Raw genomic sequence first — 26,324 nt, forward strand, 5'->3', positions numbered from 1 at the left:
GACATGCCGCCGCGCGAGGAGGCGCCGCGCACCTGGCGGGGCTGGGCCGAGACGCTCGACCTCGCCGGCGCCCTGCTCGGCGTCGTCGCCCTCGTGCTCTTCAACTTTGCCTGGACCCAGGCGCCCATCAGCGGCTGGGCCACGCCCACCATCCTCGTGCCGCTGGTGCTCGGGCTGCTGCTGCTGGGGGCCTTTGCCGTCGTCGAGTTCCGCGTCAGCCGCAAGCCGCTGGTGCCCTTTGACGCCGTCAACGCCGACGTGGCCTTTGTGCTGGCCGCCGTCGCCTGCGGCTGGGCCTCGTTTGGCGTCTGGACGCTGTACCTGGTGCAGGTGCTGCAGGACGTCCGCGGCCTGTCGCCGCTGCTCACCACGGCCTGGTTCCTCCCCGTCGTCTTCCTGGGCATCTGCGCCGCCGTCGTCACCGGCAAGCTGCTGGGGCCGCTGCAGGTCCGGCCGCCCTACGTCATGGCCATGGCCCTGCTCGCCTTCACCCTCGGCTCCGTCCTGACCGCCTCCACCCCGCCCGACCAGTCCTACTGGGGCCAGACCTTTGTGTCCATGCTCGTCATGCCCTTTGGCATGGACATGAGCTTCCCGGCCGCCACCCTGATCCTGTCCGACGCCGTCCCCAAGCGCCACCAGGGCGTCGGCGCGAGCCTCGTCAACACCGTCGTCAACTACGGCATCGCCCTGGGCGTCGGCTTCGCTGGCACCGTCGAGGTGCAGGTCCACGGACACGGGGACACGCCCGACGACCTGATGAGGGGGTTCCGAGGGGCTCTATATATGGGTGTTGGCCTGGCTGGCCTGGGCCTGGCTGTCAGTCTTTGGTTCGTCGCGCGGGAGCGCATTTTGAAGAAGACGGGTTGAGTCCCTGTGTACATGATTGGATTAAAGAGTACTGCACCGCGTTGGTTTTTCCATGTATACTAGTCGATTGTGAAACTGGAGTTATGCTATTGATCGGATATGAAATGAAAAGACGCCACACCGTCCTTGGTTTTCCCTGTATACTAGTCGATTGTGAAACTGCAGTCATGCTATTGATCGGATACGAAATAAAAAGACGCCACACCGTCCTTGGTTTTCCCTGTATTCACCGAGTAGTCCATCGTGAACTGGCGTGATGCGTGAACCGGATGCCGTGGACTCGTCTATTACAACCACACATGATCGTGCAGTAGGCATGGCCAATCCGTTGTCTTCGGCCCTATTTATATATAAAACTATGTCCGTCAAAAAGCCACCCATAGCATACCTTGAATACCCAACCAACACTCTATTTTGCCCGCAAATCACCAAAACATGCCGTGATATCCAAATACCCCATCTACCCCCCAACAAACAAACAAACGCACAACCATTTCCAACCCCCCGCCAGCCAGCCAGCCATCACCCAAACACCACCGTCTTGGAGCCGTTCAGAAACACCCTCCGGTCCGCATACCACCGCACAGCCGCAGCCAGCACCTGGCTCTCGACATTGGACCCCTCCTCCACCAGCTCCTGCGGCCCCATGCTGTGGTCGACGCGCGCGACGCGCTGCTCAATGATGGGGCCCTCGTCCAGGTCCGCCGTGACAAAGTGCGCCGTGGCGCCAATGATTTTCACCCCGCGCTCGTACGCCTGGTGGTACGGCTTGGCGCCCTTGAAGGACGGCAGGAAGCTGTGGTGGATGTTGATGATGCGGCCCGACATGGCCTCGCAGAGCGTCGGCGAGAGCACCTGCATGTAGCGCGCGAGCACGACGAGCTCGATGCCGTGCCGCCTCACGAGGTCGAGCACCCGCGCCTCCTGCTGCGCCTTGGTGTCCTTTGTGACGGGGAGGTGGTGGAACTCGATGCCGTACGAGGCGGCGAGGGGCTCGTAGTCGGCGTGGTTGGAGACGATGACGGGGACCTGGCGGGGTGTTAGTTGGTGCTCTTCTCTTCGTGCCTCTCTATTCTTTTTGTTTATGATGAAAGCTGGTGATGCATGGAAAACATATACCTCCATCTTTAGCTGCCCCGTCTTCATGCGAAACAGCAAGTCGTTGAGGCAGTGCCCAATCTTGGACACCATGATGAGCACCTTCATCTTCTGCGCCACGGGCCGGATGTCGTAGGCCATCTCGTACGCGGCGGCCAGCTCGTCAAACGGCCGCGCGAGGTGCTCGGCGGTGACGGCGCCGGCCTTGGGCCCAAAGTGCACGCGCATGAAGAAGCGCCGCGACGCGGGGTCGCTGAACTGCTGGAGGTCGAGCACATTGTGCCCGTGGGCGGCGAAGACGGCCGTCACGGCGTGGACGATGCCCGGCTTGTCGGGGCACGAGAGCGTGAGGATGTAGTCGTTGTCGTTGGGCATGGCGGGCGCGTGCGGGTTTTTCAAATGCTATCACCGCTACTAGAGGGGAGTTGTGTATGTGGTCTGGTGCAGCGGGAATGGGAATCGTCGAGGTGACTCAGACGTCTGGTCGTTGGGAATTCCTGGTGGAGCTTTGGTGTTTTTTTTTGTGCGTGTGTGTCCCGCAGCTTTTGTCCAACATGCCGAATGCCGATTGCGGTGGACGGAGCCGTCTTGGCGTTGCAGACGTCTTGATGCGGCGAGTCATCGTCGGGTGGCTTCCGCCGTTGCTGCCACGTCCCTTCCCACTGCGCCCGCCGCGATGAAGATCAAGTACCAACATTCAAGAAAAGTCAAGTAGTCATTCTCAATCAAGCGGCAGTCTCGTCTTCTGCAGAGCTCTCTTCCTTTCGTTTTTGAATTCTCTCATGTGCCATGCTGTCCCGCCGCCACGGCAAATACCGTTGTAGTATTTTTATTTTAAGCTCGCAGCACCGTGACGTCATGCCGCACGTTAATCGAAACCCCCCATGCACATGGGCAGGATGAAATAGGATATCCAGATACTGATATGATCCGCTGCTTGTCACACCAATTCATGATACAACACACACATATATACAATATACCCAAGTCTTGATTCTAAATAAACGCCAGACTACCCTCTCTTGTTCATAGCCTCACAGGTACTCCCGACTCCCTTGATGACCACGACCTGGTACAAAATAAACCCTACAGGCAGAAATAAGGATCCATCAACACCCATCAACTCCCAATTTTGCAATTTTACACACTGTTGCAAGGGTCAAGAGGAGATTCCTGTACCATGTAGTCTGGGATTGCTATAGGCGTCGGTGGTTTGCAGGCTCTTGCGTTGGACTATAAATGAAAGGACCCAAGACATATAAACTCCGACCAAGAGCGTGAAGCGGTAAATGCCCGTAACTGTTGCATCATGAGCCATGCCCTACTATCGTCAGCCCCCTGTATTTCCACACGACTTCAGCCCATCCATTGATTCCGACACCCCGACCCAAACCCTAGCCGACCACCATTGCGCCTCAAATACATCAACTTCACCACCCGACTACTGCACAATCCTCACCGTCCTGCCCACCTCCCCCCTCTCAACCTGCGCAACTCTCCCCTCAAGCGTGCCCCAAATCCTGTCCGCCACCTCCTCCACGCTCCCTCCCGCATCAACCACCACCAGGTCCTCCTCCTCCTGCCTCCACTGCGCGCCCTCCAGCCCCCCCAGCCCGGCCAGCATCTCCTGTCCCTGAATGTCCTTGCCGCCCATGCTCAGACCCCAGAACAGCTCCCGCACCCTCTTCTGCATCTCGGCCTTCTCGTACAGCTCGCCGCCCCAGCCGCCACGAGCCCTGGCCGTCTCCTCGTCCAGATCCAGGAACAGAACCACGTCCGGACGCGGCAGCCCGCGCTCCGGAGCGCGCGCCCACGACAGCGGGAGCGAAGGGTTCAGCTTGGCGGCAGAGTACACGATGCCGGAGTGATAGAAGCGGTCCGATATCACGGTTGTGCCCGCCGCAAGGAGGGTCTTGATCTGGTCCCTGCGTCAAAAGTCAGCACCTGAGGCCGCGGTGCGAAACGTCCCCCGTGTAAATCAATCACTCACACTGCCTCCCAGCGATTTGCACTAAATAGCAAATGAATAACGTGGTCCTCCATCTGCACATCGCTCTTCAAATACGCATCAATCATCTGGCCGATTGGCGTTGTCCTATCTACAGACGGTTAGCACACGCCCGTCACTCTCGTCGCGAGGCAAAACACCATGACGCATGCACGACGAATAGATCCATGAGATCTATATGCCAAAGAGAGAAAAAAAGATGGAAAGAATGGTAGGCAAAGAGAGAGAGAAAGGCGCGTACCAGGAAACCTCATCACCCTGACCTTCTTCCCCTCCTCCACGAACCGCTGCTCCAAAAGCTTCACCTGCGTCGTCTTGCCGCTGCGGTCCAAGCCCTCTAGCACGATGAACGCGCCGCGCTTCACAGTAGACGGTGTATCCGAGGCCATTGCCGCTGTGGCAAGATCATTGATAGAGGCCATGTTGAGCAGCCGCTGTCCAAGTGCGAGCCGTGGCACATGAGGTTGATGGCGGAACTTGGTGGCGTCGAGGGATGGACGAGAGTGGGTGGGAGGTGGTGGGGTGAAGGCTGTCAGTCAGTCTCACCTGGGCGTGCAGCCGCATGCGGTGGACACATTGATGTCAAGTCGATTCACTTTGCGCAAATGGAATTCATGCACCTCGCACCTTTGTCAAGTACTGATTCGGACCAAAATAATTCAATTATCGCACCGATTAACAAGGCAGGCACCGCATTACCCACTACTCCGGGTCACCGCTCAGACACCGATGATGAAAACGCCAAACACCAATTGCTACCGAATAACCAGCCCAGACACAAACCTAAGCCCAAAAACCAAAAAAAACAAAACCCACACAAAAATACGCCGCAATAAAGCCAAAGCCCAATCATCGTCTACTCATAAGCATAACAATAAACGTGTCATGAGAGTTCTGTTTCATCTTGTGCGCTCCCGCTCTCCCACAGATCAAAACTTTCGCCAGTGCCTTCAATGGGCCGCAGAACAGCTGCTTTCGAAGGTGACTCAGACTTGGCCATTAGCTCTTCAATATCCTTTCTGGGAGAGCTGGTTTCCACTAGTTCTGGGGCAAAGGCAAAGTCTTGCCCGGTGTGTGCCTCGTCTGCACTCTGTTCCTGCTCTTCATCATCTGCAGGCACAATAATAACAGACGACTTGTCACACCCGTCGGCGTAAAAGTCGGCCGTGTTCATCTCGCCGAGTGCGATCCGCTCCTTCTCGACAATCATGTCATCGGCAGCAAGGGCGCGAGCACGTCGTGCAGATGTTTGAGATACATCATCAACAGGAGGGATGTTCTCCTTGTCACGGCCTTCGGCATTTTCTCGCCTTGCCTTCTGCTCGCTCTCCTCATCGGATGAAATGTCCAAGACGCATGTGCCGTGTTGAAGAAGGTTGGTCATCTCCTGCTCCGGCGTGTCCTCGTGGATGTCAAAGAACCAGCTGGCCTTCATATCAGGCTCGCCGAGAGACGGGGCACTGCCCTGTGAGAGGGCATTGGAGCGAGGACGAGAACCATAGCTGGGAATTGTGCCCTTGAGAGCGGCGTCGAGTGAAAAGGGAGCAGCAGAGTCGAGGGAGAATGAGGGGGGGTCAACGCGGGTGTAAGGGCCGGCGGTGCGTCGTCGGTTGGAAAGGATGCCCGATCTCTTTCCACGAGTTGGCGAACGGCCAGCGGGGGCAGAAATAGGCGAGGACTTGGTGACGTTGGTGTTGAGCTTGGCAATGGGAGACTTGGGCTGAAGGGCTCGCCGGGGTGCCGTAGAAGGCTTTACAGGGCTGGCCGAGGCTCGAACATGGGCACTAGGTGTGGTGGCGGCTCTGGTGAGAACGTATGACATGGGCTTCTTCAGGATATCCTTGGTTGGGGTGCCCGAGGCGCCTTTGGTGCGCTTAGCAGAGACGAGAGGGTCGACATTTTCGAAATCATCGGCATCAAAGAGCTCGGCTTTGCGTTTGGTGTTGGAAGGGGGTGCAATTGCTACAAAGATTAGCACCATTGTTTGGTATAGGCTGTCGAGGATCCTCCAGCGGCTTCTTCCCCATGGCGAGACGTACCATTCTGTCTGTTCTTCAAGCTCGTCAAGCCCTGCAAACGAGCTCCGTCGAGTGGAGCAAAAGGCTGACGAGAAATAGTGGCCATGTCGCAGCTTGTCCAGTTCACAATGGCAGTTGGGTTGATGAGGTGATGGGAGCAAGATGCTTGAAAGGGAAGCACAATGGCTGCGTGGTCGAGAGTAGGCAAGGTCAAGTAAGTGTAGTCAGTTTGCTCCCTGATGCTCAATCGAATGAATATACAGCTCCTATTGCAATTCCGGTTCTATTCCTGCGTGTAATCGTTGCTGTTGCTGTTGCTGTTGCTGTTGTTTGTTGTTCCCATCCAAGACAGGGAAATCGAGTGGTGTGCTGTGGGAAAGAGGGAGGGAAGTGGGATAAAGTGGAAAACGCGGGACGCGGCAGTATTAAGAGGGACGGGACAGGGCTCCTGGTTCGCTACGATCTGCAAGACACAAAGACGACTGCCACGGTGAGAAGGGTCGAGTATAACAAGGCGGTGCCAGGAGCGCAGTGTCGCAGCGTTGCAGCGCTAGGGTCAGAATTGAGGTCGACCGAAGGGCCAGGGGGGGGGGGACTGGATTGGATCAGGAATTGGGCTGAGCTGCACTGGATCTTGGCAGCGTTGGCCCAGCGTCGGCCTGAGAAATGGAGGGAGATTCAAGGTGCTGCCGATGGAATCCAAGTTGTGGACGATGAGGAGACGATGGTTTGATCAAGCGCGAGGAGCAGCAACGCCAACAAAAGACAGGAGACGGATGGACGACGTTGACACGGCTACTGCACGATTTGAAGCAAAAGAAGTGAGGAGAAGAGCGCAGAGCCCGCATGACCCGCGACCGTGAGACCATTGAGGCCATTGAGGCCTGTAACTCGGCAATCTGCAGCTCACTGGGTCGGGTGGCTTTGAGACGCGTTCCAAGGACGTGCTTTTTGGCCATGGCTTTGGCTCCGTGTGGTGACGGGAGAAGAGGGAAGCCAGCTTCGTCACATTGGCCATCATATTCCTCCGTACTCTATATCTAACTCTACACGTAGCTTGACTTGCACAAAATTCGAGCTGCATCATCAGACAATCAACGCACATCTGTCCATCGGCCTCGATTGACATCCTTCTCCTCTGAATTGTAGCATCTCTCGTGTCACCACGCGCCTGTATGCTCGACAGACCCACCCTCAGCCGACCACGTCTCGACCGCAATCTCAACCATCTCAACCCCCTGCATCGACGTGTTGAACCATCTCTCTCATCCCGCCGTCTCATTGGCCCGCCTTGTCCGCCCACCAACAGGGGTCCCCTCGGCTACGCCCACAATACTCGATCCTTTGTGCCTCACCAACGTCCGTGCCGCAAAGCTCGCGACTTGTATAAAAGCCCTCTTATGCCCATCGTGTCTCCCTCGCGTGTCCAACGTGCCGCCGCGTCTTTGCCTTTTGTTGCCCCGTCTCGACCGCAAAGACTCCATGTCGACTTCTTTCTACTTATTAGACGGAGTACTGCTCCGTACTCCCTAGTACTAGTAGTCCACTAGCTGTCTGAGAGGGAGGCTGTTCCTCGACACCATTGGTTTGCCATTCCACACGCTACTCATAGCTCGCCTCTTGCATTTCTCGCCGGGGCTATCTATTCTGCCTTGCCTTGAATCTCGATGCCTATTCTTCTCGCCCGTGCCTCTTGACACCATCACAAGCCCATCACGATGCCAGCCCCGATGCCGCCATCGCAGCTGATCCCTCGACGGCAGCACCCATCCCCAAGCGAACATCAAACTTGACTTCACCTTTTCACCTTTTCACCACCATCCATCCATCCTCCCTTCCGCGCAAGGCCGCCTCCGCGAAGCCCTAGCCTCAAACCCGTCGTGACGCCCACCAACAGACTGGCCATGCCCGACGTCGCACCCAACTTGCACCTACACCACCCACCCACCAGGTCGTGATAACAGGCCCCCAGACAGTCGGCAGGCCGCAAAAGTAGAAATGGACAAAAGACAACACGTCGACATCGCCACCTCCACCGCACCAGCTGCCTCATCACGGACCTGCGACCAAGCACCGCAGCCCGCTGGTGTCTCGGCCTGCAAACCCCGTCACAAAACATGTCGGTGATAGCACGCGCCCATTTTCCATGGCAGTTGGCCCGCCCAGTCTCAACTAGCGCCCAGTCCCAAATATGTACCAGATTGACACCATATAATAGACGCCAGACAGTACATCTCATAAATGGCAGGCAAACAGAACCCATGCCAATCGACAGCCTTTGCAGCCGCCGCTCCAGGAATTATAAAACAATGCAACATTTTGCTGCCCGTCGAGCCATCGAGTCATGCTGCCTGGCCCGTCTATGAACTCTTGGCCCAGGCCCCTCCCAAGCTCGTCAGCCAGGTCGCACATTGCCCAAGCCTTGTCATGTCCATTGGCTCGTTCGTCGCCGGTGCTGTCTACGCGAATGCTCTGCGGGGTTAAACAACGTTCCTTACTTCATGTGAGGCTTCAGCTTTCTTTCCGCCTTGCCCGGCTTGTCTGTCCATGGCATCAATCGTTGCTCAGCGGGACGCATAAAACAGTTCAACATCGCCAAGTCCTCCCCATCAACATAATATCGTCAGGTCAAACTTATTGAATGCCCCTTTAGTGCTTCCACCGATTTTCATCATTCGACATCGTCACAGCAGACCGATATGCGCACGTCACCTCACATTTTGCAGGAGCCTAATGTTGGGTGTATACTCTGGAGCTAACAATTAACGATACTATCATAAAGCTATTCCAAGACTAAAAAATACTTGGTGTCCTTTCATAACACCATACGAACCAGCACCTGCCGTCGCCCTTCGTGTTTCAATCCTTGCAGAGTTCGTGCGAAGCCATTCTCTTGCCAACAACTGCTGCGGGCTTGTGTGAGTCAAGGCCATGTTTGGCATGCCCTGCGTGGCCTGTAGCAACAACATCATCTGTTTCCATAGCATGTGGCCAAGATTTGCAGCTTGATCCAACTGTACCGTCATCCTTCAACTGGTGAGGGGGTTCTGTCCCACGAGATTTCACCACCTCATGAGCATGAATGTCATGCTTGTTCACGGCACAACCTCCGGTTCCAACCAACACGTCTTTATCGAGGACATGGTGGTGATCAACTTGGCTTGACTGCACAGGTTGATGAGCTTGCAAGTCATGGCGAACCGCTGTCTTTGATTCGGCTACAGGATCACAGCACAGCAGGTGAGGGGATGCGCGGCTGGAAGTGCTTGTAGGAGTAGTGGCGTCATGATGAAGCTGGTGCGAAGAGCTGTGACCGCGGTAGTGAGTTTTGACATCTGATTTCAGGCCGTGGGCGGAGCGAACACTGCCCGTGACAACCAACTCATGATCCTCGAGCGAATGCTTGCCAACTATCGTTGCAATTGCAGACTTGAGGGGTTTGCTGTCCTCCTTCTTGGCTCCATCATTGCCCTTGCCAAGGGGAACCAAGTACCAGTGTTGGTCTAAATAGTGAACTTGTGGGTAGCCAACTGTGTTGGCAGCTGTGACTTTATCGCTGCACAAGTCGTGTGGTTGTTTTTCATGATGGACCATCTCGTCTCCTGCCTTGGTTGCTCCTCCAGGCGACAACTTGCTTTGTGCAGACCTGGGATGATCTGGGCTCAGATACGTCATTGGATTGACTGAGTGATAACCACTATCTCTCATAACAGAGACTTCGTGATGATGGTGTCCTTTGACTCTCCTGTGCTGCTCTCGGCGCTTGATTTCCTCCTCATTCCTAACTAACGTTAGGCATGGACAAAAACAGGCATCGTACCAATCCGAGCATTCATTGCCATCAATGCCATAAAACGATCGGACCGTGGTTTGGAGCTTGGATAAGAAGCATCCATAGACTGTCATCCGTTAATAAACACCCATACGGCATAACTGCCGGGATGAAAGTGGAAGATCAGACTCACATGGAAGACAAAGAGCAAATTGAGCGCAGTCGGCACTGCAACAAGAACCATTGGTGATTTTCTCGGCATCTTGTCCGGAGAGGGCAGCCTTGAGACGATGCGAGGTTCGTGAGTAGCTTCCACAAGGCCAGATGGATGTGGCAAGCCACGACGTAGTGTTGATGGCGACCTTGTCCTCATTCTCCCGCCACCGCCATTGACGTCCACAGTCAACAGCAGCCTTCTGACCCATTCTTACAAAAGGGTGGGAGTTCTCTTGGAAAGGAGGAGGAGATTGACGATGCTGCTAAAACCAGGGCTAGCCAAATTGATAGAGACAGGATCTAGAGAAGACCAGCCCTACGTCAGATGGAATCAACGAGTCATAGTCGAAAAAATGCCAGCGTAGATGGCGATTGCGACTCAATTGTACGCAGATGGTGTGGCTTTTTGGGAAGTGTATGATGAGATATACAAAGAAATACAGCAAAAGAAGACGTGGCCTTGGATCCAAGTAGAATGCCGAGAGAGTGCAGCGTGGAAGAATGCCTTTGGTTGAGAGATGAAGATGAAGAGGAGGCTTCTCGTAAACAAACGGGAGTTGACATGTGAGCCAAAGATGGGAAGTAGCCATGATTTCTGAAATTAGTGAAGGAACAGCTGACATACGACTCCATGCCAAGATGAAGAAAGTGCAGTCGCAGTCGCAGGCATTGCTGACAGCCAGGCCGCCGTCTTTTTCCTTGAATGAGTCTGGTGGCTTCCTATTTAGTTAATCATCTTCCTGCATAATTCAGAAGTTGACATTGCAGTAGCAGCTCCTTCCTCGGATACGTAAGCACATTCAGTTTGGCCCCTTTGCCGCCGTCGTCTCATCGACACCAAACTTCTACCAAGTCACGGAAACAGCCAAAGGGTTCAATGGCACAGTCCTGCCATGAGGCGGTTGCCCTTGTCTGCATGCCCGGTTTGGTTCGCTCTCTTGGTCATGAGGCAACTTGCATGGGACGACAAGTAGTAATGTCAAAGGAGGCCAAGAAGTTTTGGAAGCAGTCAAATGACGAGGGTGTGTATGCGGCGACGGCTGAAAAAATGCCCTTGTGAGACGAGACAGGATTGTAAGGCCAAAGGCACTTCGCCCGTGCATGTGGCTCCGAATACGGAGTACAAATGGGACATGATATGGCGGCCACAATGAAACATTCGAGAGCTCCCAACGTCCAAAGCCTCAAGGCACGTGCAGCGATTGCTGAGTGCAGAATCTCAACGCAGCGCACGCCCAGGTTAATTTCAAGAGCAGCATCAGGGCGTTGACGGGACAGTCGACCTTGAACGACTACGATAAATGATAGGCCGACTATCTACCAAATTATTGGTCACCACTTTATGTGGTAGTACAAATACCGGAATCAAACATCATATAATATAAAAAGGACAGGCATAGAAGACGGGCGGGTACACGTCGTCCATAATCGCATGCACACAAGCAACCTGTGTTTGGTGGCCTCCCTGCTGCATACAGAGTACAAAGACTCGGCTCAATGCCTCGCAGAAATCGTAAATGTAGCGAATACGACTGCCTGGTACAACTCGCGACGCATAAAAAGGTTGGCAGCACCATGCCCTCCCAGCGACACGTGAGGGATACGCCAGCTTCATATAGGCTGAAAGCTACGGAGTACCTAGGTACTTGACGTATTGGTTCACCGGTCTAGCGGCAACGCACGAAGGCCAAAGCCACGAGCAGAGATGACAAGCCATGCATTGCGGCTTGTTCCGTTTCAGACCCCAACTCGAGTGGACACTGATGCCTCAACCATGGGAATTCTGCTGCAACAATACAAGGTCCGCAGGGTCTGGCGCCGCAACAGTGAGCCAGCGAATGGTAGAGTACATAAATGACGGGTTCAAGTTCTGAAACACAAGCTCGGTAAAAGCTAAAGAATGGACTGGTAGGAAATGGGGGAACATATTAATCTGGGCGATTCCATCCCTTGCCAATACCCCAAACTGTGCGCCATAATAAAAATGGTGAAGCCAGGAAGCCGCGTGGAAACGGGTGCCCGCCATGGAAGCAGTTGTCTGCTTGAACCCACAGACGATCCTTGGACGATTCAAAGAACCCCTGCCGGGCTGGCGGTGTGGTGCGGCCAAGGCTTTATCAAAAGCCTGCGCCAGGCCTGGGCTCTTGACTCAGGTGCGCCTTGGTTGAGAACAGGCCAAGATGGGAACTCTCGGTCATTTGGCGGCTGTGCTTCGAGTTGGAGCCCTCGACCATGTCGAAACTGGTGATGCAAGCGATGACTTTTGGAGACCCTTTTGGAGTAGCCTACGGAGTACAATGGATTTGTTTGTTGTGGGCATAGCTGCCATTAGATATGGTGATCGGTCCCAAGCTCCTTCATCTCAAGTCTGGAGTAGTGTCCCAGAGCCCAGGGCAAGGTTGTATTCGTTTGCCGCTAAATTGGCGTGTCCGAGGCCACTAGTGCCCGTAATGGTAAAGGGACCCAGCGGGCTTGGACATATCCAAGTGCAGATTGGCCGACATGGGATGGCCTGTAGTTGCATGGGTGGGAGGCAAGGTTGGCAAGTAGGGAGACGGCGCTCGAGATCTGTTGACCCGTTTGTGGCAGCTGTCTGGCGAGGCCGCAGACGTGCCTAGCCTGCATGTCCATATCGTACTCGCTACTCCGTACAGCCTGTGGAATAGGCCCGGCAAAATGCAAAGAGGCTGTTGTTGGTTGATGAGGCGTGCGGAGTCTTGAGGTCGAAGGAGAGGGGCTTGCATGGCGGTGGTTAAGAGAACAGACGGCAGAGGGCGGAGGGCAGAGGACAAAGGAAATTCAACGAAAGAGGAAGTCGCACCTGCCTCAAAGGTCTGCATTTTCATCGTCCCCTTACAGACGCACGGTGGCAGCTGTGCCCAGCTGTATGACTTGTCTGGCAGTCAATAACTACTATCAAGCACAGTACCAGACATCATTCAATGCTCCAAGTTGCCAGGTGCCATTGCTGCTACCCACGGGTAAATCTTCAAAGTCCATGACCAAGGGCCCGAAACCCAAGACCAAGACCAATGGCCCACGCTCACGTTGTTATTCCTTAGTTCCACATCCGGGTCTTATCAATTCTCCCTGGACTGGCTGAGCGCCAGTCTCGCTTGACCTGTGCCGCTCCAGCCACAGTGTGACCCCAGAGTCACAAAACCTTGGCCGTTCCCGTTTTCATTCCAAACGCAATTGACTACCACAGTCGATCCTTTCTCTTCCTTTTCTATTTTCATTAATCTAAACTGCTCGCCGACTCTCCATTCCGCCAGATTTCTTTGTCCGGCAAACTATTCTGCAGAAGGCAACATTAAATAATTCTGTTTGTTTCCCCGCTCATGCCACGGCGCTGTGTCACACGGAACCTCACCAATTGTCGTCAGGTGGCTGGGTTCGAGAGATTGGGCTCCGTACAAAATACGGAGTACCTTTGACGTATCAGTCCACTCGATTCGCCTTTGGCTGATACGCACTCAACCGTCAAGTCAACTACACCTGTTGTGCCAAGAAAGCTCGCCTTGCAGGAGGGCAACGCGAAAGAGGTACTGGCGAGGGACACAGGCTTTCCCTCAAGTATCTCCTGATACCCTTTCAACTTGACGTCTCATCCGACATCTTCGGAGTACGCTCTCTACATTCCGCATCCCCAAGTAGTAGCGGCATTGTACTCGGCCTGCCCTTGACGCTGGTATCATCCTGCATATTGAGGGTGAATCCACCACGCAAGTCCCCGACCTCGATCAAGCTTGGTACGTTTCACGTTTTCTTTTTTTGTTTGCCTCGTGCGTTCCCTTTACTGTAATGTTTTAATTTTTTTCCGCCGCATGATTTTTGTCTGCACTCGCCACAAGGATTAGCATCTCTTGTACAAATACCATCGGTCGTCCCTTCCTGCATCCATTTGCCTCCGCCCGCCACCCCCTTTTCTAACTTCAAGCTTAGGGTCGACCAAGGCATCGTCCGCAAAACATCCGTAAACACCTACTCCTCACGTTCAACCGCGACCATGGCCTCGGGCGAAGAAAAGCCGCAGAGCTATCCCATGACCAATACCAGTCTGACAGTACCCGAAAAGACGGCCAAGGGACCATCTACTCGGGTCTCCCCCTTGGAGAGAACCTCGAGCGGCACAACTGCCCGATCCGACAACAGCAACCCATTTGAAACAGATGTCGAAGCTATGGCAACCAACAGCTCCCTAGACAAACCACGATCCAGCGTTATTCTCACCAGGAAGAAGGACTGCCAGGTCTGGCCCAACAAGCGCGACTGGAAGCAGCGAGCCAAGGCGGGCAAGCAAAACCGCACCTGTGCGTTCATGCAACGGTTCAACCGACGTACCAGGATCATGATGAAAGTCCTGATTATTGTTCTGGTCGTTGGAATTGCCGTCGCAGTCGGGTTCGGTGTCAGCAAGCCCCTCGGTGCCCCTATCTGGGGTGACCAGACGACACGCTCGTGAGCCAAGACGTACGGACAGTTGATCAATTTTGCAAGCACTGCATCATGGCGGCGATTAGGCGTTTTACGTCCCGATTCACTCCTACTTTATAATACCGTCGACCGAAACATCTTTGCGACAACCATTTTCTTCCCTTCTGTACATACATTTCTCTCGAAGCTCGGGATTTTTTTGGGTAGCATTTTACTGTCCCTCTTGCACTTTTTTTTTTTTTTTTGCTGCAATTATTTCAAGGCTGCTGGACGTTTTTGATGGACCAGCAGAGAGCCATGTACATGACAGCATGGCGTTTTACGGCGTTCTAGACCCCCCAACCCACGGGCAGCTATACATGGGTATATTGGCATTCTACAGATACAAAGGAGATGATTGATCGATTCGTTAGATCAGGGAAATACACCCAGACAGAAATATGTGATGCGCCTAGAATAGAATAGACGCTATGACCAATTGGCCCTTTGTGTCGAGCATACCCGTCAATCCGTGAATGCCCCTCGTGGAAGACATTTCTCTCGCCCGTCATCGTCATCGTCGTGGTGTAATTTTGGCGCCGCCCATTAGCCCAAAGTCTAAAAGTAGTCGGTTGAAATGAACCGCCCACTTACAGACAATGCAGCTCCCGCCAGCTAATGCCTACTACCGTAAGTCCTGGCTCCTGTTCCTGCGCCAGCGCAAACCCGCCCCGCCGCCATGCATCTCGTCGCCGCGCTATCCCGGGCGAGCACCAAGTGGGCTCAGCTACAGTGCATGTTCCTCGAGGGACCGGAGGCCTGCCTGCCTGCCTCGCCTCGAGTGGTCTCTCCAAGGTGCCCACGTCGAGCCCACGACGAGTCCGCGTCAAGTCCACGTCCAAGCCACAGACGAGCTGCGCAATGCCGCCTGGTGTTGTCCACGACGACAGCGACCACGGCGGCTGGGCGGCTGGGCGGCTGGAATGCTTGCCAGGGCCACCGGCACGGAATCGGAAATCTTGCATGCGGGGATGCGAACCCCCCCCCCGCGGACACACATCAGATTGGGCCAGGCAGCGAAAAAATCCGGCAGTTCATGTTTTCGGGCCCCAGGGCATCTCTACTGGCATAGAACTCACATCTAGTGACGTCCGACAGGTTTGGCTGCCTCTGCTGCGGGGGTTTCGGACGAGCGCATCTGGCCGCACCACGGACGGTTGGCTGGACGTCTGGTGCCTATGCACCTGGTGACCTGTACAGGCACGCATGTGGTGGCAGAGGCGCCGAGAAAACGCGCATTGTGGTGCGGGTGGATGCGGTCAAGCGTGATAGCATTGTCCGGAGGAGTGGGCATCTTGTGCACACGCGGCTTGTTCTGTCCTTGGTCCAGTTCAAAGTCTTGACGCATATCGGCATCATGGAGGAGACGGCATCGGTGTGAAACAGCATACGCGGCATCGTCCTGCCAGGGAGATGCATCACTGCACCATGTGCCTCAAACACCACCTTTCCACCAAGGTCTTGTTTCATAACTCACTGATGCAGCTTGACCCTGCAGTCGATGCGGCAAGGACTAGTACACGACTTACAAAATGCAATAGTCACCGCTTTGCTCATGCTACACTGTATATGAGTCTAATTGTCAATGAATAATGTAGTATACCTACCCCTGTTGCTTTTTGTCTTCCCCCATCTACCACATATACCACCCGTGCCATTGACCTCATGGGCCAGCCCAAATCCAAACAGCACATGTTGCAAGGCTCGACCACGGATTCCTCTCGACAGCTGCCATCTTCGTATAAACTATATTTTTATGCTCTTTCAGTATGAGCTATTCCGGCTTTTCGGTATTTCATCTCCCCAGGTAAAATTGAATAGCCAGTGGGAGAATCACATCGCCTCTGAAAGGGCAGAAAAACGACAAAGGAAAATAATAGTTAGTATGATTACAATTGACGGATAAAAACCTCAACGCTCTCCCTCTCCCTCTCCACCCGGCAGTAACTCAGCACCGCATCTGATTTGGAGCAAATAATCGTACAGCTAAAAGGAGGCAGCATTTCTCAAGTTCGCAGGGAGCTGTCATGGCAATGGCCAATTCGCCTCGACTAATAGCCGCCAATATTTTCCAGCATCAAAGGAATTGCACTGCCAGTAACTCGTGCCAATAACGGTGCATGGCAGAGCATTATCCAAATAAGTAATATCTCGACGGGCTTACAATCAGACTGACTGATAAAGCAGAAGAGGTTCGCCGACGTTTTCGATTTCGGGGATCGTACACTTCAAGTCGAACGCTTTTGATAGAACAATCTTGAAAATCTGATGGCCAGGTCAGATGGCATTTGCGAGGGAGGGGAAAACGAAACCAGTCTCAGTCGGGGTACGTCATACCTTTTGCACATTGATGCTGTGACTGGTACTCGAAAAGATCAATGATGCTCTCATCGCCTTGGCAAATCTTCTCGCCTATATGGGGTCAGGTGCTGTCTTGCTTCCGTCTCAACATGTCGCGTCGCGGCTGGCGCCCTCCCCTTGGCATGTAGCTTACCTGATTGGAAATCTCCTCCTGGTCTTGAATGGGAAAGTTGACAAAGTGGTCATACTTTGTGCCCACCAAGATTGGAATTGCCGTCTTATTGAATCCTCGGCCTTGCCGATACCACTCCTTGATGCTGTTCAGTGTGCTCTTCCTTGTCAAGTCAAACATGAATAGGATAGCCACGGCGTCGTTACACACCAACGGCAGCATATTGACAAACTCGCGCTGGCCACCCAGATCCCAAATGGAAAAAGTGATTTCTGTGTTCCTGATGGAAATGGTCTTTTCCATAAAGTTGACACCTAGGGTCTGAATATAATCTTCGTCCCAGCTGCCCTCTACGTACTTGACCATCAAGGAGGTCTTGCCAATCTGGGCGTCGCCAACCATGCCAACCTTGATGACGACATGGTTTCGGCCGTTTGGGGGCTCATTAGACCCTTGCCTATAGTCGCTGTGAGTCTGGTGTGTCGGGTTGGATAGGCCACTGGCCGGCCGTGAGTGTGAGGGCCCCGAGACGGGAGGAGTATATCGATGGGCGGGGTCGTCGTCTTGTCGCGGGCTGGCGGGCGTTGACTGGTCTAGTGATGGGTTGTGCTGGTGGTGAAAGCCATTATTAGAAGCAATATGGGGAGAGCCTTCGATGCCGCCAAGTGTATCGTCGTGGCCCTGGACAGGTGTCGCTGGCACCTGGTGGTCCATTTCCATGTCGTCGACCGAAGCCGCGTGCTCGAGGGGTGCGGCGGCCGCAACAGGATCTGTTGAAGAATCCAGCTTGAGATGCCCAGATGGATATGGGTGTCGATGGAATGAACGGCCCGTCTAATACCAGGGGTCGAATGGGGAGACGGTTTTGATGCAAGCACCGTAGATGCAGAGCGTCGGACGAGGGTGAGAAAGGGAGAGGCGGAAATGGACGTCACGGTCTGACTTCAGCTAGTGGGACACATGCAAATACACAATGGCGTAGTTGCTAGTCAAGCTGGTCGACGGATCAAGGTTCAAGGTGTGGCCAGGATGTCAGCTGCTGCGGAGAGATCGACGGGTAAACACCACCCAGACAACGACAAGACCACACAAGACCGCAACGCCCAGCGGGCAAGGCCAAGCGCAAGGGTGAGGCTTGACAATGGCTCGTCGGGGTGAGGGCAGGGTCGAAGGTGGTCGACAAGGCAGATGATGAGTTTATTTCCGGATGTGATGGCGGTGGCTCGAGATGCGGCCGGGGGTTGGCAATAAAGATGAGGGGTTCGGACGGGAGGGGAATGGGAATTGAATCTTGACAATGAAGTCGAGAGAGGTTGTTGCGAAGGCGGTGCAAGCAAGACCAGCCAGTCGACCAGGCACAGACAGGAACGGGGACAGGGACAGGAACAGGAAGGGGCAGGATCAAATGCGACATAGACGGCAACTGGCGTGTCTGGTCTGGTGTCAATGCTCCAGACGTCAGCAGCACCAGACAGTGGACAGAGGCCATTTCGCCAGGGACGCCAGGACATCTGGAGCGAAGTTGTGGGCTTTGGATGCCCGCTAGTGGAACATTGAAGCCAGTGGAACGTGAATCAGTGGGAGCCCACGCCTGAGCAGTGATGAATGGTGAGCGCCCAGCCAGCACGTGAGCAGCAGCCAGTCAGAACATTGAATGGGCAGGAACCATTGGGCGTTGGGGCGGGAAAACGCCCAACATTGGACGCTGGCGCCAGCCTGGGGCATGTGCGGCCGCCATTTCGAAGGCGGCCAAAAAAAAGATGCTCGAGATGATAAAACCCACGCCATGCACAGATTGTGCTTCGAGTTCCGCTGCCACTGCTGCCAGTTCTCTGCTGTGCGCCCTGGGGCCTTGCTTGAACGGAGCGGGCTGCGACGTGACCTTGACGTGCTTGACGTGACGTCGACCGCTGGTGGCAGCTTGTAAGACACGGGCACCATCAATCGTTGTCTGCAGCGAGTGTAGCATGCTGCGACGCCGCGGCGCACTGCAGCCGTGCCCAAGGGAGCCGAGCACTCATCGTTGGGCTTTTGTTTACTTTTTTGATGCCGGCCTATTCATTGGATTGCTCAAAGGCAGATAAACAATGGGTTGTCATGCGCATAAACGTCAACTGATACAATACTTATAACCACCACCGGCGACAGGGAAAGGTCTTGCAGGCCTTGGGGAGTCTTGGGGAAACGAACCGTGCATGTGCAGGAGAAATTATTTCTCCGGCTCTCCATTACTACTCCAATCCGTCGCGGCTATCACGCCACTGCAAACCAGCGCAGCGCGGTCCGATGCCGCCAATTCGCTTGGATCCGAGTGCCTCGTCTCGAAAACGGCTCCCGTCTCCAATTCTCTTTACGTACAGGACCCTCGCAGCCCGTAACCTCCATCCCCAAGAGGACAAGGCCCAGAGCAAACTATTATGTTTCCAATGCCGTGATTGGTCTCTTCCCCACACCGACCCGTCCAGATGACTGCTCCAGATGGCCCAAGGCTTGCATCGGCCTGGCCACGTTGAAGCGCTGAATTTGAGCCCAGAGGCTGCTGTAACACCTCCCTAGCAGCCAAGTACCCAGTATTTAGTGTGTAGGCGGCTTCGGCCGCAGAACCGCAAATAATTGGCACCACATGCAAGGATGACTAAGAAATATCCTTCACCTGCTCTGGCCTGACCACTCACTGCTCCAACAGCCCGGGGCCGCAGACGCCCATGCCAACGCCGCCGGAGGTCGGCTACGTCCTTCAACCTTCCTCTTCCTCCGGCCTCAGAAAAAAAGCCTTCTTGCTCTGGCCTGCCTGTGAGCAGTTTCAACCGTCCAACAAGACAAATCTCTCCTTGTCATTCACACCCACCCATTATCCTCTCGCCCCGACACCGACCCGGACACAATGGCTTCAATTGCCTGCTCTTTGCGCGCCGTCGCCCGGCCCGCGGTTATGCGCTTTGCTCCCCGCGCTGCTGTCCGCACCTTTACGACTTCTCGCATGGGTAGGTTCCAACACCACAGACACGGGGAGAAACAAAGAAACAGCACGAGAAAAAGAACAAGGAAACACCAAAAGAAGCTCTCCGCCGCATCATGAACCTGTCCATTAGAGAATCCTTTTTTTGCTGACAATGTCGCACGCACAGCCCTCGCCAAGAAGTACACCAAGGACCACGAATGGGTCGACCTCTCCGCCGACCGCAAATCCGCCACCATTGGCATCTCCCAGTACGCCTCCGACCAGCTCGGCGACGTTGTCTACGTCGAGCTCCCGGAGACCACGGGCGACTTTGTCGAGGCCGGTGACGCCATTGGCGCCGTCGAGTCCGTCAAGTCGGCCAGCGACATCAACGCCCCCATCAAGTGCAAGGTCGTCCAGGGCAATGTGCTGCTGGAGGAGAAGCCCTCCACCATCAACCAGGTCCCCGAGGACGATAGCAATGGCGGCGGCTGGATCGTCAAGGTCGAGGTCGACGAGCAGGGTGCCAAGGAGTTTGATGAGCTGATGGATGCCGAGGCCTACAAGACTTTCACGTCGGAGTAAAGCTACATGTGTCGCCGAGTGGAGGTGCAGTGTGGACATGTTGTTTTGGGGGCAAGGGGCATATATAGACGAATCGTGCTTTTTTGACTCTACTATAAAATGCGTGGGAAATCAACGGGATTCCATGGAATCTCTCATTTGTTGTCTTGTTTTTTTTTTAACATTTGGACGCAGTTCAACCTAGCACTGGGTAAAAGAGATATTTGACAAGCATGAACAAACATTGTCGCTGCAACATTGTGTTGTGTATCATACAATTGAGTCTTGGTGCCATCTGGTAAGCGAATACGCCGGCATCTCTGGCAGCGTACTCCTTTATTGCTTGCAAGACGAATCTGCTAGCAAACTCTTTCCGCTTTTGGACCTGTTTGCCTTGCCACACCATGCCACTTTGTCACCGTCACTTTTCTTCGGGGCGAGCCTTGTTGATGGCGTCGAGAATCTTGTCGGCTCCCCTGCTCACCAGGTCCCTGGCCACCCTCTTGCCCAGCTCCTCGGCCTCCTCCTCCGACGTGACGGTCTCTAGGACGTCAGCGTCGACGCCCTCCTTGCCCGTGACGGAAACAACCGTCGCCCTGAGTCTCAGCTTGCCATCCACCCACCTGGTCTCGACGCCAATCGGCACGCTGCACCCGCCCTCGAGCTCCCTCATCAGACTCCTCTCGGCCAGACACGCCAGCAGCGTGTCCTTGTGCTCAATCTCTTTCAGGGCCCGCAGCACGTGCTCGTCGCCCGCGCGGCACTCGACGCCCAGCGCACCCTGTCCGACGGCATGCAGGATGCCGCCATTGTCCACGTCCAAGTACTGCGAGATGTGCTCGCCGAGGTCCATCCGCAGGAGCCCGGCGGCGGCCAGCACGATGGCGCTCAGCTCCGGGTCCTCGTCGAGCTTCTTCAGCCTCGTCTGGATGTTGCCGCGCACGTCCTTGAACCGGAGGGCCGGGTAGCGCCGCGCCAGCTGGGCGATGCGGCGGATGCTGCTGGTGCCGATGACGCTGCCGTCGGGCAGGTCGGCGAGGGTCTTGTAACCGTTTGCGTCGCGCAGGGCCTTTTTCAGGACGAGGACGTCGCGCGGGTCTTCTCGCTTGGTGACGGCGCCGAGGGTGCAGTCGGACGGCAGGGTGGTGGGCATGTCCTTGAGGGAGTGGACGACAATGTCGAGCTCGCGGGCGACGAGCTTCTCCTCGAGCTGGGTGGTCCAGAGGCCCTTGCCGCCAAAGTTGTAGAGGGCCGTGTTCTGGTCGCGGTCGCCGGTGGTGGTCATGCCGTGGATAGGGAATGACGACGAGGGGAAGATGGACTGGAGCGAGGCGACAACGAGCTCGGCTTGGGCCATGGCGAGGGGCGACTTGCGCGTGCCGACGGTGATTGTCGATGGCGCCATGGCGGTCGGTTTGTGTTGTCGTAGTTTGCAAGTCTTTTGCGGTTGCTGTCGCCTTGGCCGACCTCGAGGTAGTTTCTGTCGGAGCCGAGACGTTTGTGCTCGGCAGAGTTGGAAAAGTGCGTGCATGGAGGGGTAACTTGATCTGGACTGACACCGAGTTGGCGGGGCAGTTTGACGGCCGTTGACGGCCGTCGGGTTAGCTGCAAGTGGTGGGGGACAGAACAGTGACATTGCCGAAACGATTCTCAGCTTGACTCTGAAAACTGCTTCTATTCCCAAGCTCTCATCACCAATCGATTGAGTTTTAACGCCATGGCGTATTATAAACTTACCAGACATGCCGGTTTGTCTTCCCTACTCGCAATGGTCCGAGACTCCGAGAGGCACCATCTACCGACTGCAAACTTGCTTGTCCGCCAACAACTCCATGTGGAACGACAGAGTCTTGCACAAACAAGTCTACACAATTCTGCAAACAACGCGGTCAAAGGCCTGATACAAGCTCTGACGTGAAGGAATACAATATTTATATATAGAGGTATTCGGTCTCATCTCGTTGCTGTCGTCTCTCCTGACCCATTCCATTCTCATTCACCGCACCCAGGGCGAACACCATCTACAACCCTTCACTCATACCAAACGTCATCGCAATAAAAAACTTCAACATGAAGGCTCTTCCTTTCATTTCCATCCTCACCCTTGCTCTCGCATCCCCCCGTATCACAGATACGTCCATCGCGCCCAACTCGTCCACCACCCCGGCGCCCACGACACCCGGCGGAACCTACTGCGAATGCGGTTATACATACTGTGCATCAGTCCTCATGGCCATGAGCAAGTCTCAAACTCAGCCTGTGCAAAGGCTATAGTACCCAGGGAAATACTGTATCACTAACGCGTTGGACAGAGAAGCCGTGGACCACCAAGCAGCTCGAAGAGGCATACTGCGCCACCCAAAACGCCGTCTGCAACAGCGGCAAGCCGAGCACAAGCGTCAACTCGGCCTTATATATCTGCCTTTGTGAGGACCCTGGACAGAAGTACGGGAAACAGTTGGACTTGCTGTGTGGGTGCGACAAGTGCTTGGTCGTTGGGCCGGATTTCCGCGGGAGGTGCGAGACGCCGTGCCACGCCGGGCAGTGCAAGGCATGATGATGTGAGCAAAAGAAATTGGAACAGCCGTGCTGAGCGTCGCATGTATCAAAGCAGAGAGTCACAGACTGGTATGAGAGTTTAAGCTAGGGGGGGGTACTGTGGTGTTGAGGACTGCCTTAGTTTAGCAATGGCTCCAGAAACCCAAGTTAATCCAATTAATTTTAATTTTTCTTGTTTATTTGACTTGGAATGGGTAGCAGATGAAGTGTTGTCCCTACAGAATATGCAATTGCAGCCATGGGGGCAACTGCACGTCTTGTATGTAGGGTAGCAATGCATCATCGCCTCAATTGATTGAGCCGCGAGTTTTGATTCATGCTGCTTCTAGAAAATTCATGAAATATTTGCATTTAAATTGTATTATTTTTCATTTTTCATTTGAAATGTAGCCGTGAAGCTTTTGCAAATCGTCGTATCAAATCCTGCAACCCATGACCGCTTCACTGGGGCCGTCGAGGTACGATGTAGAAACTATTGTAGATGGTATCCTGTCGTTCTAAAGCTCTTATTTACTGAGTAAAAGCCACCCAGAGGGGTTATTCTTACTAGCCGTTAGCTCGCCTGCAGAACAAGGACAGGCGTGGACATGTTTTGCAAAAGTGCGTATATTAATACTGCTTCACATAACTCGTGCCAACCACCCCTTTAACCCTAAACGCTATGGGCAGAACTTCCCCGTACCAATACCAACTCGACCTGTATCCCGTCCTCCATTGTTTTCTATCAATCCGCATCGGCCCGATACATATCTGTAGAAGATAACAATGGAGAGGACTGCGGCTGCCACACCCACATTGATACGGACGAGTCGGCCGAAAACGGTTCGAAGCACTAGCAATTATTCGTATCCTTCTGGATAATTACGTTCCAATGCTGCTCTGCGAACGCCTGACCTAGCAATCTGTCGCTTTCTTTACACTTTGGGAAGATTTCTCCGGTACCACCTACAATGTCCAGCCAACTTGAGACGTCAAATGCCTCGCGGTTCTATGCCAGTTGGCTTGAAATTTATGCTGCCTATGAGAAGAGCACTTATATCTTTGCACCACTATATGGCCGAATCATACGAACAGCCAGCTCGGCCGCAGGCGCCTGGGCCAGGCCAGTTCTTAGGGCTGCCGCGGAGTGTTTTCAGATACGCTATTCCCGACCCAATAGCTTCGTATTCTTCTAGTTTCCAGCCGGGAGGCCGGCAGTGAACTTGATAGAAGATGTAGCGTTTGTCGAGAGAAGCCCTGGCATCTTTAGGCTCGTGCTTGGCAACCACGTCCTGCTCCCATCTTGGGTTCAGCTGCGTCCCTTGACGGCGGACCTTCTCGACGGTGCCGGCAAAGTTCTTGGACTGGCTTGGGAATATTTCCAGTGATGGTATAGCCTGGGATGGGAGCTACGACCGCCGAGGCAGAACCTGGCGCTGCGCGCGCCTGCGATGTAAGATATTACCATCGGGCTGATGAGAGATGCGTGACGGGCTTTATTTACCCCGGCTAGGAGAAGAGGGAGGGATAGTAGCGTCTTGGAGGCAACCGTTATTGGCGGATGTGAGGGTTGAGACTTGGACGAAGCGGTGTTGCTGTTATGAAGCCCTGGATTCGTGGTTGGTACCAGGGACAGATGGCGACCAGTTTATATGGCTTCGAAGTTATGAATACTCCCGTGATGGGTTTGATGTTATCGGTCTTATTGACGGTTGCACCCCTCTGTGGCCGACAAAACTCACCGCCATGACCAGTTGGAGATTATAATGTGTTGTATGTCTAAGGTCAGTGGCCATTGCTTGGGAGAGCAAACCCCCAATTGCATATGAATGCGCATCAGTAGAATGACGATAAACTGGATAAGGGTACGGAGTGAGCCGAGCAGTTGGGCTCGGAATATCCTCCAATAGGTTTCGCAGCTGGACTCCAGGCTTTGGAACGCAATGCGGCTTTCGCTCTGAATGCCTTCACCCGTAATTCAAATTGAGCATTTTTCTTTGTGCCGCGATTGCCATTACAGTATCCTGCGCATATTGAAAGCTCGACGCCAGGGCTTTCCGAGGTGTCATGCTGAGAGCAGGATGCTCTACTAAACCGCGACGCCAATGGGCCATTCTACCTATTGTTGCCTGTGGCTGAGCACTGCGCTCGTTTCTATTTCACAATCTGAAGCTGCATAGACGGCGGTGTTTTGGATAAACGTTCGCATTCAGAAAAAGCCGCTCCGCCGTGGTCTGCGTCGTCAAACTAACAGCCGAGACACTCATCCGGCTCCGCGTCGCAGTCCGGCCCAACGCCAACGGAAGACTTACCCTCTTCACCGTGTCTGCTCACGAGATTGGAGTGAGAGTGACGACTGAACTGCGCATGCTGCCTATCAAGAGCAATACATGTATAGGGATTACGGACGAAGACGGCATACATGATGCCAATTGGATCCCGGGCACGCGTGGCGAGCTGGCGTATCTGACAGAATCTCAAATCCGGTGACCAGGGCATCACCCGAGTCAACATTGCGAATGAAAGCGATGTAAGGCGGGAGCCGCACATAACCGCTACGCTTAATGCGCCAGTCAGCAATTTGAAGGTGAGCACTTTGGGAGATGGGGTGTTTGTGATAACCGGGTTGATTGGGCCTAACAGGCGTTTTTACAATGGGACGGTTGTTTCTCAACAACCGACCGCGAGAGTATTTAAGTTGGCTGGCCATTCGATTTGTGAGTCCTTTGTTGTATTTGTGCTATTGTATAGAGTAGCCTGCTTACCTATATAGTGAAATGAAGTATACCGAGCCGAACAATTCACCATCTGGTACAACAAACTCAATCACCAGGTTGGAAATTGGTCGTCAAGCCTATAGACCATGCTTATCTCGAAGCGCCCCTCTCGCTCGAGAAACCCAGGGAAAATACGCAGATAAGATTAGCGTTAGCCCTAACGCCGTCGTTGCCTACCTCTGCCGCACGTAGGCGACCTATACAACAACCATGCCCTTTTTGCGTGACGGAAGCCCTGATTGTGAATAAGATTCTAACACATGGAAAGTGAAGTGGGCGAGAGCCCCCTGGGGGATTCGAATTCGCCGCATCTTCGTCGACGCTGGTCATTCAGAATGAGAGGCCCGGCAGACCTGACCTCGACTTTGTGGAAGCCTTTGACGAAGCGCGCTTAAGGACGTTCTACCGCGGCGGAATAGTCGGTGCGTCTCATCCCTTCCAAGCAGGCAAGGGGGACGAATTGGTCGTGTCAAGCTCGTCCCTGATAGTGAGCGGCAAGTGGATCTTATAACTGTGCCGGAGCTAGGGGTCAAGATCATGGGACCGTCTGTGAGGAACAACGGCAGGAGGTTT

General features: G+C 54.3%; 12 protein-coding genes across 12 annotated transcripts in view; 4 read left to right on the forward strand and 8 right to left on the reverse strand.

Annotated features, from left to right (window-relative positions):
- The window catches only part of MAA_01313 (Major facilitator superfamily domain protein), a gene marked incomplete at both ends in the record, with an annotated part of 1,589 nt that extends 719 nt beyond the window's left edge, over positions 1–870 (forward strand). The window contains one exon of the mRNA XM_007819311.1: positions 22–870. Within this exon, the coding sequence (XP_007817502.1) occupies positions 22–870 (849 nt within the window). The remainder of the gene's footprint in view (positions 1–21) is intronic.
- A 522-nt stretch (positions 871–1,392) lies between these two features.
- MAA_01314 (Formyltetrahydrofolate deformylase) lies at positions 1,393–2,343 on the reverse strand (the record flags this gene model as incomplete). The annotated part of the gene is made up of 1 exon (XM_007819312.1): positions 1,393–2,343. The coding sequence occupies one exon, from the start codon at positions 2,341–2,343 to the stop codon at positions 1,393–1,395; it is 951 nt and encodes a 316-aa protein (XP_007817503.1).
- Positions 2,344–3,409: 1,066 nt separating this feature from the next.
- On the reverse strand, positions 3,410–4,398 carry MAA_01315 (uncharacterized protein; the record flags this gene model as incomplete). The annotated part of the gene is made up of 3 exons (XM_007819313.1): positions 3,410–3,893; positions 3,959–4,067; positions 4,218–4,398. The coding sequence occupies 3 exons, from the start codon at positions 4,396–4,398 to the stop codon at positions 3,410–3,412; spliced, it is 774 nt and encodes a 257-aa protein (XP_007817504.1).
- A 461-nt stretch (positions 4,399–4,859) lies between these two features.
- Positions 4,860–6,100, reverse strand: MAA_01316 (thymidylate kinase; the record flags this gene model as incomplete). The annotated part of the gene is made up of 2 exons (XM_007819314.1): positions 4,860–5,938; positions 6,016–6,100. The coding sequence occupies 2 exons, from the start codon at positions 6,098–6,100 to the stop codon at positions 4,860–4,862; spliced, it is 1,164 nt and encodes a 387-aa protein (XP_007817505.1).
- Positions 6,101–8,853: 2,753 nt separating this feature from the next.
- MAA_01317 (uncharacterized protein) lies at positions 8,854–10,191 on the reverse strand (the record flags this gene model as incomplete). The annotated part of the gene is made up of 3 exons (XM_007819315.1): positions 8,854–9,775; positions 9,815–9,893; positions 9,960–10,191. 3 exons carry the CDS (start codon positions 10,189–10,191, stop codon positions 8,854–8,856), a joined length of 1,233 nt encoding a protein of 410 aa, XP_007817506.1.
- A 3,800-nt stretch (positions 10,192–13,991) lies between these two features.
- On the forward strand, positions 13,992–14,447 carry MAA_01318 (uncharacterized protein; the record flags this gene model as incomplete). Its single annotated transcript, XM_007819316.1, has 1 exon — positions 13,992–14,447. One exon carries the CDS (start codon positions 13,992–13,994, stop codon positions 14,445–14,447), a length of 456 nt encoding a protein of 151 aa, XP_007817507.1.
- Positions 14,448–16,624: 2,177 nt separating this feature from the next.
- On the reverse strand, positions 16,625–17,651 carry MAA_01319 (protein TEM1; the record flags this gene model as incomplete). Its single annotated transcript, XM_007819317.2, has 3 exons — positions 16,625–16,723; positions 16,796–16,870; positions 16,953–17,651. The coding sequence occupies 3 exons, from the start codon at positions 17,649–17,651 to the stop codon at positions 16,625–16,627; spliced, it is 873 nt and encodes a 290-aa protein (XP_007817508.2).
- Positions 17,652–18,573: 922 nt separating this feature from the next.
- Positions 18,574–18,900, reverse strand: MAA_11674 (uncharacterized protein; the record flags this gene model as incomplete). The annotated part of the gene is made up of 1 exon (XM_011412589.1): positions 18,574–18,900. The coding sequence occupies one exon, from the start codon at positions 18,898–18,900 to the stop codon at positions 18,574–18,576; it is 327 nt and encodes a 108-aa protein (XP_011410891.1).
- A 915-nt stretch (positions 18,901–19,815) lies between these two features.
- On the forward strand, positions 19,816–20,457 carry MAA_01320 (2-oxo acid dehydrogenase, lipoyl-binding site; the record flags this gene model as incomplete). The annotated part of the gene is made up of 2 exons (XM_007819318.1): positions 19,816–19,915; positions 20,060–20,457. 2 exons carry the CDS (start codon positions 19,816–19,818, stop codon positions 20,455–20,457), a joined length of 498 nt encoding a protein of 165 aa, XP_007817509.1.
- A 400-nt stretch (positions 20,458–20,857) lies between these two features.
- Positions 20,858–21,841, reverse strand: MAA_01321 (Tetrapyrrole biosynthesis, hydroxymethylbilane synthase; the record flags this gene model as incomplete). The annotated part of the gene is made up of 1 exon (XM_007819319.1): positions 20,858–21,841. The coding sequence occupies one exon, from the start codon at positions 21,839–21,841 to the stop codon at positions 20,858–20,860; it is 984 nt and encodes a 327-aa protein (XP_007817510.1).
- Positions 21,842–22,506: 665 nt separating this feature from the next.
- Positions 22,507–22,710, forward strand: MAA_11675 (uncharacterized protein; the record flags this gene model as incomplete). Its single annotated transcript, XM_011412590.1, has 1 exon — positions 22,507–22,710. The coding sequence occupies one exon, from the start codon at positions 22,507–22,509 to the stop codon at positions 22,708–22,710; it is 204 nt and encodes a 67-aa protein (XP_011410892.1).
- Positions 22,711–24,044: 1,334 nt separating this feature from the next.
- Positions 24,045–24,442, reverse strand: MAA_01322 (uncharacterized protein; the record flags this gene model as incomplete). Its single annotated transcript, XM_007819320.2, has 2 exons — positions 24,045–24,383; positions 24,440–24,442. The coding sequence occupies 2 exons, from the start codon at positions 24,440–24,442 to the stop codon at positions 24,045–24,047; spliced, it is 342 nt and encodes a 113-aa protein (XP_007817511.2).
- Between the last annotated feature and the right edge of the window lie 1,882 nt (positions 24,443–26,324).

Source organism: Metarhizium robertsii, assembly GCF_000187425.2.
Source record: "Metarhizium robertsii ARSEF 23 chromosome Unknown MAA_Scf_13, whole genome shotgun sequence".
NCBI lineage: Eukaryota > Fungi > Ascomycota > Sordariomycetes > Hypocreales > Clavicipitaceae > Metarhizium > Metarhizium robertsii.